Genomic DNA, 16,709 nt, shown 5'->3' with positions numbered 1-16,709 from the left:
AGTGAGGGGCGTGATACCTTGTTAGACTTGTCTTCTGAGGTCCACAATTCTTATAGCCACATGAAAGATGCATTGATGTCCAGGTATGGGTTGACTCCTGAATTGTATAGACAGAGGTTTAGAAATTGCAAGAAGTTGGAGTCAAGCACATGGGTAGAATATATAACTTTCTTTTACTGAGCATTGGATGGTTGGGTGAAGGGTAGCAAAGTTAATGATTTTGAGGGGCTCTTTGATTTAATTGCATGGGAGCACTTGTCAAATAATTGTTTTCCAGAGCTATGCCAGCACCTGATTGATTGCAGGCTGACTAAGCCTAGGAAGCTTGCTGAGGAGGCGGACCACTGGGTGAGCACCCGGGTCCACAAGGGTCCCGTGGGAGACTGAGCCAAGAGTGAGCAGGATCCCAGGCAGAAGAGTGGGGAGGGGACAAGGGTAAACAGAGGTAGTTCCTGAAAGGGCCCCAAAGTAATCTTCAAGGGAAAGGTTCCCATCCTCCCCCGGAGAAGCAAGGGGCCCGACAGGTAGACCTGTTCCCAGGGGACCCTTGAGGTGCTTCACATGTGGTGAAGTGGGTCACAAGTCTGTTGATCCCCGGTGCCCACAGTATGGAAAGACAGCACCCACTGGTGCTCCACCCCGGCAGATGGTGAGAAGTCCTGGCGGAGAATATGGGTGCCCAAGGTGGGTGGGGTCCTGCAGAGAGGTCCCTTGTCTCTTTAGGAGACTATGAGATGGTCCCCAGGACCCAAATGCCTGATAACACTAAAAAGTACAGGCAGTGGGTAACCATCAATGGCCATAGAGTGGAGGCTCTTCGAGACACAGGAGCCAGTGTGACAGCTGTCAAGTGTCAGAGAGCCACTGCAAGGTGGCTCAGGTTCCCTTTGAGTGTGGGGGGGGGGAGGGGGTGAGAGGGGGGGGGGAGAGGTGGGGGGGGGGGGAAGAGGTGGGGGATCTCCGGTACTCTTCAAGTAGCTGTGAGGCCAGCTATGCCACTTGACTGTTTGTTAGGGAACGATTTGGAGAGCTCCCCTTGGGCTAAGGTGGAGCAAAGTGTTCATTTGGAGATGTTGGGTCTGACTGACTGGGCTTGTGTGACCAAATGACCCATGGCAGCCCGTAAGGGTGCTCAAGAGGACCTGGAGCCTGAGAAGGGGATCCAGGTGCCTGCCTTAAAGAGAAGGGGCAGGGGGCACGGGAAACTGGCCCCTGAAGTTCCCACGGTCCAGGAAGAGGCAGACCCTGAGGGAGATGCCCTGGAGCCTACAGGGGAACAAGTAGCTGAACTGGGGGACCTGACTAGGCTGACATTGGCAGCAGGAAGGTTGACCCACCAGGGAAGAGTTCTGCAAGGAGCAGAAGAAATGCCCTTCTCGTGGGTTTGCAGCAGCAGGCTGCAGACCAGACAGCAGGGGATCAGTCTGGATCACATTGGATCTACTGGGAGAATGATCTCCTGTATACAGAGCCTAAGGTTGCTGAGACTGGTTCAGCCCGTGTGCTGGTGGTACCCCAGTGCTTCAGAGCCTTCCTACTGGTGCTGGCTCATGATGTGCCATTAGAAGGACATTTGGGACAGGACAAGACCTTTGAGAAGCTTGTCACCCACTTTTATTGGCCCCTAATGCGCAAGAGTTCTGACACTCATTGCAGGACCTGTCAGACTTGCCAGGCAAGTGGAAAGAGTGGGAGGAAGCAGAAGGCTCCTCTCCAGCCATTCCCTGTGGTAAGCACCCCTTTGAACGGGTGGGTATTGACATTGTGTGGCCACTGGACCCCAAGACAGCTATGGGCAACAGGTTCATCCTGGTCTTGGTTGACCATGCCACCCGGTACCCGGAAGCCATACCTCTGAGGACAGTGACAGCCCTTATGGTGGGACGGGCACTGATGGGAATTTTCTCCTGTGTGGTGATCCCTAGAGAGGTAGTGTCTGACAGAGAAACAAACTATATTTCCAAGTATATGAAGTCCCTGTGGTAGGAGTGTCGGGTAACTTATAAGTTCACCACTCCTTACCACCCCCAAGGAAATTGGTTGGTTGAGATATTCAACCGGATCCTAAAAGGCATGATTATGGGTCTTGAGGAACCTATGAGGCATAAGTGGGACGTCCTCTTACCATGCCTGCTCTTTGCATACCGTGAGGTGCCACAGAAATCTCTAGGGTTCAGCCGCTTTGAGCTTCTCTATGGTCACCCGGTGAGAGGACCCCTGTGTCTGGTCAAGGTAGGCTGGGAGCAATCTCCCAGGAAACCTCCCCAGGATGTATATAGCTACATGCTGGCCTTCAGGAACCAGACTAGGCGTTTCAGGCAACTTGCTGAGGCGAATCTGGAAGCCAGCCAGGAGGAGATGAAGCAGCGCTACAACCAGAAGTGGACCGGACCATTTGAGGTGGTGGAGCGCAAAAGTCCTGTTACCTACTTGGTGGACTTGCAGTCTACCAGGAACCCCTTGCGGGTCCTGCATGTCAACCGCCTGAAGCCCCACTTGGAGAGGTCCGAAGTGGACATGCTCTTAGCGACAGATGCTGGAACGGAGGAGGAGACTGAGCCTCTTCCGGACCTCCTGTCGGCGACGAAGCGAAATGCGTCAGTGGATGGTGTGAACCTCTCTTTCACCCTGACCCCTGAGCAACAGAATGACAGCCACCAGTTGCTTGGACAGTTTTCTGATTTCTTTTCCCTGATTCCCAGAGTCACAGATTGGTGCATCCATGATGTGGACACTGGAGACAGCCCACCTGTGAAGCAAAAACTTACAGAGTGACTAACAGGGTGAGAGCTTGCATCAAGGAGGAGGTCTCCAAGATGCTTGCATTAGGGGTGATTGAGTCCTCTAACAGTCCTTGGGCCAGACCAGTGGTCTTGGTACCAAAGGCTGCCGCCCTGGGTGCCACGCCAGAACTCCGGTTCTGTGTGGACTACTGAGGGCTCAATTCAGTCCTGATGCGCACCCCATCACCAGAGCTGATGAGTTCATCAATCTGTTAGGGGCTGCCCAGTACCTCAGCACGTTTGATCCAACGTCTGGGTACTGGCAAATCGCCTTGACTGATGGGGCAAGAGAGATGTCGGCATTCTCCACACCAGATGGGCACTACCAGTTCCGGGTTATGCCCTTTGGGGTGAAGAATGCCCCACCACCTTTCAGAGGTTGGTCAACCAGGTGTTGGCTAGATTAGAAGAGTTCAGTGCCACCTACCAGGACGACATTGCAGTGTGCAGCACCAGCACCAGTTGGGAAGAACATCTGCGCCACCTCTGGGAAGTGTTGATGACGCTGCCCAGGGCAGGCCTCATGATCAAGGCGAGTAAGTGCCAGATCGGGCAGGGTTCCGGGTTGTACTTAGGACACCAGGTTGGGAGTGGCCAGGTGGCGCCCCTACAGCCCAAGATTGAGACCATCCTGGCTTGGGAGCCCCCCTCCCCAAGACCCAGACAGAGGTGAGAGCCTTTTTAGGACTCACTGGGTATTACAGATGTGGAGTTTCTGGTCCTGGAGTTTATCAAGATCTGTTCATGGAATGTCCACGGCTTCAAAGAAATGGGCCAAGACTTTGAAACCCTGTCCTTCCTGCAAAAACAAGATCTCATCTTGCTTTAAGAAACATGGAACATGAAACCCGTTTTAATTCCGGGATATATAGAACATCATATTCTCGCAGAAAAATGTTCAAACTTCCGGCATCCTAGAGGAGGACTATCAACTTACGCAACAGTAAAATATGGCTGGCTAACAGAAGAACTAGTTGCCGGAGAAAATTGATTGCAAATTTTAAAACTTACTGGTAAGCTTCACTCTAATTCTTCAAATTGGCAACTAATATTAGTTAATGTCCATATCCATCCGGAAAAAAAGCAGAAGGAAAAATCCCTAACACTAATGAACCTGATAAAGGTACTGACTATCCTGAATGGCAACATAACCGGAAATAGACCAGCGGCCATCATGCACTTGAACGGAAAAAGTCAGTCAACCATAGACTTCACAATCACCAGCAGTAACCTCATCCCAATAATAGATTCATTTCAAGTTTGCCCACGCCTAGAAAGTGACCACTTCCCGCATATCATGAAAATTATCAAACTGGCACAGGTACAAAAATTAAAATCCTTACTACAATATCTAAAAAAGTATAATTTCAGGAGATTGAAGTGGCGAGGATCAGACACGAAGCTAATAATGGATACAATCAGACAGGACAGAGAAACAAGATTTTCTAAAAAACTGGGAACACTTGGGCCAAGTTCTTATCAAAAAATTTCCAGTCATTCCCGGACGCCAAAAGAAAATAGAAACAAGGGGGGAGCCATGGTTTAATATTGAACTGAGATCAAAAAAGAAGGATCACGAGAGAGATGAGACTTCAAGCAGTGGCAGCAAGAATTGGAAAAAAAAGAGACAATGGTAATCTCAAGGAAATGCAAAAAACCTACAAGAAAAAATTAAGGGATGCAAAAAAAGAGTACAAAAAAAACATCTGGAAAAAATTACTGTGGGTAAGCAAATTGCCAAATAGCAGGGAATTCTGGGGAATCATAAATAAATTGACCAAGGGACCAAGACTCTGGAAAGAAGCAGGAATTAGTGAAGAGACCTGGACACAACACGTACAAAACATGTACGACAAGGTAGGTCACAACAAGTGTGCCAAAGTGACAGTGGTTTCAGAAACACCCACTGGACAGATCTTTAAAGCAGAACAAAACCACTCCCCAGCCTCAGGAAGAATGCAATGAAAAAGAACAAGAGATAAGTACCAACGAACAAAACAACCTAACAGACACCAAACAATTAAGAGGAATAATAAAAAATCTTAAAACGGAGGGGGCAGTGGGACCAAACAGGCTCCCCAAAGCACTTTTCAAGCAAGCTCCAGATTTTTGGGCAGACCATCTTGCGCCCCTCTTTAACTACATCTATAGCCAGAATAAGGTCCCCAATTCTTGGAAAGGGAACATAATTCATCTTATATTTAAACAAGGAAACCAAGGTAAGCCAGAAAATTACATATTCATACCCTTGATCGATGTGGAGGCTAAACTATACGCATCAATGTCTCTTAGTTCATCTTCAAGACTGGATAGACGAAAAGAACATAATTCCAAAGTTTCAAACAGGCTTCCGGCCTGGAATGTGAACAGCCACAAACCTGGCAATTCTGGCACGCTTCATTGAAAAAGCAGCAAAAAATTATTTTTTTACTATATGTGTGCTTTATCGACCTGAATTCAGCGTTCTATAGAGTAACCAGAAACCAACTTTGGGAAAAACAAAAAACCTGGGGGTTACTGAGTAAATTACTGGAAGCAATGATCACTCTATATAGCGAAACCTGGGCAAGAGTAAAATTAGGCGATGGGAGTAGAATAACAGCCAGCATAAAAACAGAGCACAGCCTAAAACAAGGCTGCTCCTGGCTCCAAGCCTATTCAATTTGTTTCTCGCGGACATAACTAAACACATGCAATCGGCCAAGTGTCACCCGCTAAATTTGGCCAAAGAACAAATTCCCTTTTTACAGTACGCAGACGAAATTGTGATGTTGAGTCAAACTCCGATTGGCCTGCAACGAGCAATTAACAACCTAGCAGTTTACCTGGACCAGGAAAACCTTGAGTTGAATAAAAAGAAAACCAAGGTGGTCCGCCAAGTGGACCCCAAAAAATCTAAGTTTAAATGGTATGTTAAAGGGGTGCTAGTTGAAGAGCAAGCATCTTACAAATATCTTGGTGTAAAACTGGGGCGGGGAACTTCACATAAGAACAAAAAATGGACTTAAGAGCTAAAGCCCAATGGTTAATCTTCGCCTACAGACTACTGAATTAAAAACGGGGCTGCCCGGCCCACAACCATCTTTTAAAAGTGATGGCAGCTCAAACCCTACCCACCCTGTCATATGGTCTAGAGACATGGTGTGGAAAGGAGTAAGAATTATTAAACAAGCTCAAGACAAAGGTCTATAAGGCTGTTTTTAATCTCCCCAAGTCCGCATCCCCCGCACAGGTACGGCTGGAATTCGGCCTCCAGAATCAGAAATTCCAGGGCATGAATTCCTTTGCGAAGCTCTGCCATAAATTTAAATCATCCGAGCCCGGCACATTGAACAGTTTATGCTGGGAAGAGATCAAAGGCCAGCTGGATCAAGAAACATCTAATATATGGGTAGCCTATTTAAGAAAATCCTTGAACGAACTCGATATCAAACAAGCATGGGATAGCAGGGTAGATCAGGCGAACTCAAACAAATCCAGCAATGAATCAGCAAAGAAAAAATCTCTCTCGGAAGACAAAACAACATTGTCCAAACGACGTCATGCATGGACAGTGATTAATTCCTACACTCATATAAAGCCTCAAGCTCATCTATCAGTGCATGTCAGCATTGAGATAAAAAAGAGCTTTATTCATCATCTGTTAGGAATGCACGACTCAAAGGACCTACAGCCATCGTGGAAAAGTAAAGACCAAGCAGCACACTGTCGATTATGTGGCTACGCTAACGAAACAATAACTAACTTGTTATGCACATGCCCTGGAGATAAAGGATTTGAGGAAACTGCTTTTAAAATCCATTTTTAATAAGTCGAACATCGGTACATGCAGGCAAGCTGTGATAAGCTGGATGGAAGGTTCCTCAATCATTTTGTCCTGCCGGGGCGTAAAATATTTTGCGGAATTAAGGATACTTCTGCAGCAAGCAGACTTAGAGAAAACGGAAAGATAGAATAGCTTCAGGAACGGGGCATGGCCCAAATTCTGTTTCTCTTTATACATTCACACAAGCAAGGGTCCCAGGCACAATTTTTAAAGTGGATAAAACTTATGACCAATATTTTTATCAACTTCCAAACGCACTGAACTTCCTGTTTTAAAGTTTTCAAGTACAGATAGACATAAGTATCATTGTGGTAGCTTACACTTTACAAGCCCAATTCTTCTAGGCACTTTAGCACTTTAAATACATGGCTTGAGTCACTGGAACACCTTCAGATTAACTGTGCCGACTATGCTCCACTAAGAAGCGAATGCCGATGGCTGCTGTTCAAGAATTCTTATAAGGCTGTAAGGCACTCAGAAAGACATCCATGTCTGGTTAGGAAGCACTAATATGATACTAGAAGAACTCTCACAGCGGTACAGCAGTCAGCAGTTTAGCCCAAGACCCATTTGTGGATCACATTTTATACTGTTGGTATTTTTTTAACCATATGTTATCTGGCACTGCCTCGTGAACATTGATTGTTATGGTTCAGTGACTGTTTTTGTTGAGCATTTCATGATATTTTATCTTTTTGTAAATTGTAATGCTTTTAAGTAATCACACAATAAACTTTGAACACTCCCCAAAAAGAAATTACAGATGGTTTGTCAAGGGGTATGGCAGCATTGTTGCACCCTTGACACAGCTGACTTCCAGGAAGCAGCCAAAGAGAGTGATTTGGACTGACACCTGTCAGAAAGCTTATGAGGCCCTGAAAACTGCCATGTGTATGGCACCCGTGCTCCTGGCACCCAACTTCTCAAAAGAGTTTATCTTTCAGACAGACGCTTCAGAGCATAGTGTGGGGACTGTTTTGTCACAGTTAAATGAGGAGGGCCTAGACCAACCCACAGCCTTCATCAGAAGAGGGTTACTTCCACTGGAACAGAGGGAGTGCGAAAAAAAGTGGGATTTCCACGACGTGGGCCGTGACTACTACTTATGTTCCAAAATGAAAAACGTCACTTCCCAGGCCTGGATCGTCGCCGGGTGCATGAGAGCACATTTGTTGCACAATTTCGAGACGTGTTGTGAGCCAAGCACCAGAGACATCCCATACAGGTCCAATCTACTTCCTACAGTAATGGCATGGTTTGAAACCTATCATTTCAGGAGGGGACATCTCTTCCTCTAACAATGGACTAAGTTTGGAAGTTGTAGGGAGGCTACTGAAATTGAGAGCTGAGCAGAGCCCTGGCTCCACATCAGAAGGTGCAGAAATAAAGAAACTCATCAGTGCACTAGGGTGGTGCTTATTTGTGGCTCCACTCCGTCAGTTCTAGGTGGTAATGGACCAATGCAAAGTCGCACAGTGCCACCTAGGAGATTTGCTGGAGGTACGTTTCCAGCTTCAGTCTGACATTTGAGTATTCTAAGGTGAGAATTTGTGGTTAGAGGTATCAATCAGAAATATTATGGTTTTGGAGGTTGAAGATCTTCTATATTCACTTGCTGTCTATAATTCCGCTATCTAGTGTGTGGGACTGCAAGTGTTATACTAAAAATAAATTCCTACCTTTGGTGGTTTTTGAGCCCAAATAGGACGTCAGCACTGAGCCCACAATGCCCTAGAACATGATCACCATTTTCAATTTCTTTTTAAATCTCCAAAGCCCTCCTATATTGGGGAGGATCACAAGTGAATCTAGAAGACTTTTAAGCGGCAAAACCATAAATACAAGTAAGTAACTGGTTTCTTTTGTAGTGTGAAGTCTTCTAGATTTATATGTTATACATAGATTATGTAGTGGTATTATGTGCAGGGAGTGCTTGTAGTTCATTTACTATCCTGAGTCATGTGAAGGCTACAAGGAATGCTGTTTTACATTGAGAAACTTAAGTGCAGCTTGGTTTATGGGCTCAAATTGTGGCATCATCAGACCACCCAATACTAGGTTAAGGGTTTACAGTGGAGTTGAAACTGTACATAGGGAAAAAAGCATTTTGTTCTGCTTCTATTAACCGTTGATTAGTGAAATACCAAAAATATGTTTGTGTACGCCTCTAATGCTGTAATCACTGACAAACTCTTAATGATCCATATGCTAATTTGCAGGCCACTAAAACATGTTAGCTATTTGACGGTTTCAAAGTAGTGGAAGAAAATGTTTTTTCTCACACCATATGTGAGTTCTTTCTTCCAACATAAGGTGTGGCACTTTCTCGAGGAAGGTCTACATTCTTTACTAATGGAGTCAAGTGTTTTGTGTGGTATTTTTAGATGGCCACATTATGCTATGCCAGGCCAACAATTTCAGTTCTCAATGATATGGGTGAAACATCACCCCCCAAACCCCCATCCCCCCTACTGTGAATGCCCTTTTTGACATGGTCACCCCACGTTTTGCCCTAATACTGATGCTTTTTGACTGAAAGTGCACTGGGCCCCTGATAACCAGGCCCCCAGTGCCAGTGCTCTTTCCCTTAAAACAAGGTATATGTTTATTTGTAACCCAATTGGCAAGGACTTTAGCCCTCCTTAGAGTCCCTAATAAATGGCGCCCCTGGTACCTAGGGCATAGGTACTAAAGAGGGCCCCCAAGGGCTGCAGAATGTTTTATGCAATCCTAAGGGATCAACACTAAAACTGCATGCAGACTGCCATTGTAGGCTGCGTGAAATGGTGAAAACCTTTTTGAAAACACGACATGGCACACTCACTGTGAGCCATCCCAAGGTCCACTCTATATACTATATCTCAGTCACCCCTACAGCGGGCATTAGAGCCCTAAGGCAGGGTGCATTATATGTGATGGCCCACCTGCATGAGCACATAAGCCCGTGATGTCTAGTTCCATTGCTACGTACATATTGCAAGTGATCAGGCAGCCGTTTTATGGACATTAACTGGGCATTGGTCATTACGAGTTACCCAGCCTCCTAATGGCTGCACTGAAAATAATGGTGTTTGGTTTGAAACACCTCATCTCAATAAATCTATACTGATGCCAGTATCAAATGTATTGCGACAGGCACCCAGACTAGCCCTGCTAGTCCTCTAGTGTGCGGGCTGACTGGAATCGTCCAGCCTGCCACCACAGACAATTTCCTGACCCCCTGTAAGTGAGAGTCAGCATAACTCAGAGGCCAGAAACAATGCCTGCTATGGAGGAATGCGTCTTGTGATTTGTACTTTCTTTCTCTTGATCTGATTTTGGAATGCCCTTCGTGCTAGGAAAATAGTTTTACTTTGCAGGTAATTGATATGATTGATTGCCTAATGGTTCAATCATAGCCCTCTCACTCTCAGCTGTCCAACGCCACGTGTACATCTCAGCCCATATGTGAGGCATCTCTTATGATAGGCTGTCTTACTTGTGAGTCAAAAAAGTTCCCTTCAACATATTCTCACTGGTCTACCTCTTAGCTCTCCTTCTCAGTAACAATCACTAGATCCTCCCATTTTCCAGACATTTGTGACCACTGTTTGTGCAGCCAGTCTTGAAAGGGCTTTAAGAATAACCTTGTATTCAGGGAAAATTGTATACAAGAGGCCAGCATACCCAACAGTTTAATCACTGTCCACACCTTCAGAGACCAAGACTTGTGGTAAAGGTGAGCCATTTCTAGTAATGCTTGCACTCTTTTTAAAGTTGGAAACATGTTTGCTTTCAGGGTATCGAGCTATGTTCCAGGAAGGTTTTCTTCATCTCTGGAGTGAGGGAAGATCTTTTCCAGTTTATGGTGAACCCTAGTTGGAGAAGTAGGTTGACTACTCATACTAAGTTATCTTCGTGTTGATTGAATATGCTCGCCTTTACCAGTCAGTGTCTAGATTGGGATACATATAGACTGTCTCCTGTTGTGGGCTGCAACCACTGCCAGAGTCTTGGTAAACATGTGGTGGCGATTTTATGCCAAAAGTACAAAACATGTTGGACTGGTAATAAACTCCTCTTAACACAACCCTGAGGTATGTTCTGTGTGAAGGGTGAATCGAAACCAGGAAGTAGAGATCTTTTACATCTTTAACAGCCAGATAGTCTTTTCCATCGAACAGGGGTACCTCCATAGGCACTAGGAAGTTCAGTGAGCATGCTCCAGTGTTGTATTTCTTTCAGGGCACAATCTCAATTGCTTTTTTCTTGTGTTTCAATGTCAGAGGTTTTCTTGCCCTGGAACTTTCCTACGAGAGTGCGCACCCCTCCTTCCCTCTTGTAGCTTAAACATCCTTTGAAGTGGAGTTGACTACTTCTGGCAACTCCTTACGGGTGATGTTTTCTTTAGATCCCGTAGCAAGGGAAGAGTATCAAGCTCTTTGGCGTTGAGGACTTTTGCAGGTATTTCTTTTTGCTGAAAAATACTTTGGCTTCCAAGAGTTTCACAGGCAGTTAGGATGCCTTGTCTCATCAGCTCCTGCACTTTTTTGGGAAGGGGGCCTGTAGAATTACAGTCTTTCTTGTAATATGAAGTTACTCCTGGGTGCATGATTGCAATATCTAGGTCCTTCTGGTGTTAGCCCATTCCTCAGCCTCAACGTTTTCTTCAGAGAAAGTCATCCATCGATAGAGAGCTTTGAAGTTCTGATAATGCTGCTTTGTCCTCGGCTTCTCAGAGAGCAAAGACTACCTTGTCCTTGTGGAAAGAGTTTTGAATTCGAAAGGGTAACAATCATAGTAGTTGGATTTAAGGTCCCTCAGCAAACAGAATATATATACTGAATACTCCGTTGTTGAAGGGAACTTCTGACGGCAGATTGGGCAAAAACTGAAGACTGGGCTCATACTCTAAGATGCATCTAGGAATCTCAGGGACCCTACCTTCTATCAATAATTTTTTTAGACTGCATTGAACTTACCCAGTGAAATCCCCCCCTACCCTGCCCCATTCCCCCCAAAAAGAACTTCGATCCAGCATCGAGATCCATGATTCTTCGAATCCTTTTACAGCTGTTCTTTATTTGTTACTGGTCTTTAGGTGTTTTTCTCAGAAGCTGAGCTCCCATGGTGTACCGCCACACCCAATGGCGACAAAAAGAATACAAAATGATAGTCACATACTGTAGCACTGTGGGCTTACAGTAGAAGTGTTAGAACTGGGGTCACCAATTCCGACACGGTAGCTTGGCCCGAGGCAGGAAGGCACCCGAAGGCAATGTGTAAAGCACACACTCGCACTGACTCCAGAATGTACACGCATTAAATTGACACCACACCAGGTTGCTGTTTAAATCAAGACTCTTTATGTAATCTCTTAGGTTCAGGTAAGTAACTTTTCTTATATACTAGGCAGATCGAGTAATCCTACCTCAAACATAAATCCCATCAAAATTACTGCTTTCAGTATTCAGGGACATCATAGGCAACTTCTCTTATAGGCATGGTCATCAAATGCAACATTTCGTGGATCTGGATATAACATCAAAACGTTTCCTGTGCATGGGGATCATTCAAATAACACATCATAGGCATGTATATAACCTCAACACATTTCCTGGGAGTAATATAGGCAACATATCTCATGTAACTTCATGGAAGCATCATCACTCGTGTGCATCTTCAATAAGGCAAAGATCATTAGGTAGCCAGGAGTGTTAGCTACACATTGAACACAACTTTGGTGGGTAATATATGAACAACATTAACCATTTGAGGCATAGGGATGATAGTAGTACTCAGGCTGGCATATACAGTTCCGGGGTTCAATTGTGGGCCGAACCCCCAGCAGTTCCAGGAGGAGAAGGGGTTAATTGGGGCCTTCGGGGCCCAGTTGCAGTCTCCTGAGTGGAGGGACGGTCACGGGGCTTCCCCTCTGATTCAATGTGGCTCCTCGGCAGCCCGCTTCCCCAGCAGTATTTCCGCCCTCCCCCAGGGGGTTTACCTTGTGTTGTAGGCCTCGGGTAGGCCCACGCTGCTCTTAGTCTCTCCTCCGGCCCTCCACACTCTCTCGGTCGGGCTGGGAGAGGCAGGGGGGGCTCCCGCACTTCACGGAGCCCCCTCGCTGGCGCTCAGACTCGGTCCCGGGCCTTCCGATGCCTGCGCCGGCCCGGGAACCGATGAGGACCTGGCCCTAGGGGGGGGGGGGGCGCGGCAGCCTCAGCCAATAGCTGCATGGCTTCAAGGGGTCGGGAGCAGGAGTCAATAGGATGGCGGCTTCCAGTGGGAGCGACCACAGGAACCAATGGGGCCGCGCCTGCAACTAGACACGGCCGATGATGTCGGCCTTGAGGGAGCGCTCTTGGGCCTAGTGCGGCCTTCCTTACTACCGCGGCGGCCCTCCCAGGCTTCGGGGGCCACAGTGGGGATCTCGAGCAGCACCTCTACTCCTTCAGCATGGCGCCATGCGCGCAGTTTCCTTCACGCTCCTGGGGCACCCAGCACTCCTAGCGTACAGCACTCCTAGCGTACAGCACTCCCTCTTCCAGTGACCCTGAGGTCGCGGCGGCGATTTCTGCAGATAGTGCTCCTACAAGCACAGTGCTAGATCACAGGTACCGGGGCTGCGGCGGTGATTGGGGCAGATAGCGTGCTTCCTGGCACAGCGCTAGATGGCAGGTACTGGGGGCATTAACCACAACCTACCCCAGCGCTTAGGGAGTCACAGCATGCACGGGCCCAGCAGCAGTGCAACCAAGTCCTGGGCTGCGGCGGTGATCTAGGCAATTTAGCGCTCGAATAACACAGCACTTAGCAGGAGAGCAGCAAGTTATCACCGTCTAGCGCTTAAGGGGAACAGTTCTATCATTAAAGCGGTTGGTGGGCACAGCGCTTATTACCTCATGATTCCCATTAGCAGTGCTCACAGCAGGCAGTCCCTTTCTTCAGTACAGTGCTTGGTGGGCGCAGTGCCTCTCTTGAGGGGGAGGGATGGCAGGGCTCTGTTACAGGTTACAGGGAAAGAAGGGGTTGAGTTGGCAGGCATAAAAGGGCAGGATGGTTCCCTGCAGCACACTGGAGTTGGCCCCCTGGGCTTGCCCCTCACTGGGCAAGATCAGCAGGATGGCAGAGTCCCTCAGCTAACTTGGGTACAGCAGGGCCAGTAATGTACGTTCCCCCCTAGGCCTAACCGCCTATACTCCGGCAGAGGTTCCCCCAGGTCGAGTGGTGCCCCAGCTGACTAGTCAGGTTTTCCTCCTTCTTTCTTATACCCCTAGGTCAGGTGACCCTCCTGTAAAGGCGGCAAAGCATAACTCCTCCTTCGGCTGAGAGATTCCAGGAGCTTCCACATGTTGGTCTATGGGACAACAAGGAGGGACAGCAAAGATACAGTATCAGGATGTCCCAGCCTGCTCCTAACTACTAGTGCGTGTGTGTTCAATGGCCACTCCGCAGTAGCAGGGGCCTGTGGCAGCCATGTTATTAGGAGTGAGAACCGGCACCTCATCACTGATGGCAGTGGTAAGGTGCCCAGAGGCCTAGGTCCAACAAAAAGAGGGTGGCAAAAATAAGGCGAAAAGGTCAAAAAACGGGGTAAGACCACTCTAGGGCTGACAGGTCTAACAAGAAGTCATACTCAGCCTCTACCCAAGTTGACACCCAACAAACAGCAAATTCTTTTAAGTAGTATAACACTTTCGCACCCACCCAGATGGCAGAATTATGCAAAGCACGCAAATCTAGAGGAGTCTACATAAATTGACTTTGGAAGCGTTAACTAGAGCATGCATTGCAATCAATTCTTCTTGTGAAGAAAATGACAACAAAAATGTCAGTAAGTATGATGCAGACATTTAAACAGAAAATAATTGTACCTGCTCCCCTCTGTAGATAACATACTCTGCCAATGCCAGTCCATTTACGCTAGGGCGGCCAGTTACTGAATGATGGCCTGGAGGAGAATGGGCCATTTTCATTGCACTGAACTGCAGGAAAGATTTACCCAAGGTCACACGACAGTAGTGCAACTGCCTGTATTTCAGGAAAAAAGTAAATTAAAATAAGTCAAAATAGATGGGAAACCAACATTGACTAGTTATTTTCAGGTACATGCAACATCATTTAACAAACTGCTGCCTTTTTGCCATTTGCAAAGGTCATTGAAATTAAATAAACAGGTTATTTCCAAGACAAGGTCTTTTTTGACCAAATTTCTTGAACATCCATGGCTATTTCCACAACATAAATGCAGCCTAGACTTGCTTACAAAGTGGACAAGAAAAGAAAAAACAAAATAAATAAATAAGAAAGTGTCTCCTTGCACGTGTTCCAACACTTCAAGGATCGATCCTGCATCAATAGACGCGTGACAGGCTGCCCTGCACCAAAGGCGGTTCTCTCCAATCTAATATGCAGCCGGAACCTGGCTATACTATTCTGTTTGCGACCAAGATGAAGTTGAAGATTTCACTTGGAAATTAATTAAAGACTAATGAAACAACTTCTAAAAAATAGACCAGCTCAGCTGCAGATCTCTGAATTACAAATTAGGTACATGGTCATTTAAAGGAATATTAAAATACCTTACTCCTGTATTGTGCTGTACTTTATAGTGTCCCGGTAAATAACTATTTGCAGTTTCATAGTAAACATGACATTTACAGTACATCTTTGATAAACTATTTCAAACAGCTGCATGGTAAACCTTAAGGATATCTTTTCACATATCATGACATTTTGAATGTGCATCTGACTTTAGAGGCATGCAATATGTGTTCAGGTGCAGGCTAAGAAAAATAAAAAAAAATGCATTAAAACTTATGACATGCTTTAAAATTAGAAAATGAAATTATACCAAATCCTGATTGCTACAGGTCTCAAAATGTAATGTTGTATCAGTCAAGCTAATAACTTACAGAGCTATTACTCATTACTAGGTGAGAACACAAAGAAACTTACTTTCAGTAATGCTTTCTGGTGGATATTCACTCCATCTCCAGATGTGACAACACAAAGTTGCATGTTGGCACCATCCTGGTGTGCTTTAGTCGGTTTACAAGGCGAATTCGGCACAATCCAAGATGGAGCGACTGACAAATCAGAAATTGGACAGTGTGCTAAATCAAAAATGGAACTTTAGGACTATCAGAAGTCCACTCCACAGAACGAGGAGGAGGGTGGGGAGGTGAAGAATATGCAGATAGAAAGGGTATCCACAAGAAACCGAGTTGCCAAAAGTCAATAACTTATTCTTCTTATGGCTACTTCTCACAGCAGATTCCCCACCTTTTGAATAGATAAAGCAGTACCCTGTAAAAGGTGGCGAGTCAGATGGGGATGTTACACCAGAAAGTAAAAGTAATGCATTACCGAACAGGCAAAATTTCCTAACCTACGTTCTTAGGAATTTGTACAGTAGTGTCTGGTAAAGGTTTGGACAGACACCACATAGCAGCTTGTCAGATGTCCAGCACCAAAACACACCTAGCTAAAGTCGGAGTGGTGGCTTTGGTTCTAGTGGAATGAGTCAAAAGGCACTTAGGTGACTCCTTTTTGGCCAAGAAACAGCAAAGTCTTGATACAGAGGACTATCCATCTTGAAAGCCTTTTATTTTTTATAACTGCCCTTCCCTTCTTTGCACAGGCGAATCCAATGAATAGTTGGTCATCCTTCTGGTACTCGTTAATGCAACTGATACAGAAGAGGAGGGCTCTTTTGAGGTCCAACCATTGAATCCTCTCCTTCTCTTTATAGGGATGTAGCAGAGAAAAGAAAGCTGGGCGTGTGATGAACTGAACCTCACTGAATGACATCACCTTTTTCAAAATAAAGGATGTCCAAGTTCCATGTACAAACCTGCCAGGGAAGAGGGTGGTATAAGGAGGCTGCGCTTACAAAACCTGTAGCTCCCTGACACAATGTGCGGAGGTGATTAATAACGTAAGGACCCAGTCAAGTTCGCAATATAGCATAATAAGTGATGCATGCTGAAAGACAAGTAAGGCATTTTAAAAACGCTTCATAAGTCAATTGCAACAAAAATGGCTACTAAGGCAAATGCAAGAAGGTGAAAAGAGTAGAGAAGTAACATTTGTGTCCACAGCAAAACTTGCAAAAGACA

General features: G+C 46.0%; 1 protein-coding gene across 2 annotated transcripts in view; it reads right to left on the bottom strand.

Annotated features, from left to right (window-relative positions):
• Positions 1 to 16,709, bottom strand: part of TNKS2 (tankyrase 2) — a 691,336-nt gene that overhangs the window by 73,270 nt on the left and 601,357 nt on the right. For both annotated transcript variants that reach the window (XM_086922459.1, XM_086922461.1), the window contains one exon: positions 14,463 to 14,619. In XM_086922459.1, coding sequence (XP_086778585.1) covers positions 14,463 to 14,619 — 157 coding nt within the window. The remainder of the gene's footprint in view (positions 1 to 14,462; positions 14,620 to 16,709) is intronic.

Source organism: Lissotriton vulgaris, chromosome 5 (genome assembly GCF_964263255.1).
Source record: "Lissotriton vulgaris chromosome 5, aLisVul1.2, whole genome shotgun sequence".
Classification (NCBI taxonomy): domain Eukaryota; kingdom Metazoa; phylum Chordata; class Amphibia; order Caudata; family Salamandridae; genus Lissotriton; species Lissotriton vulgaris.
This window is presented reverse-complemented; position numbering and strand designations above follow the sequence as displayed.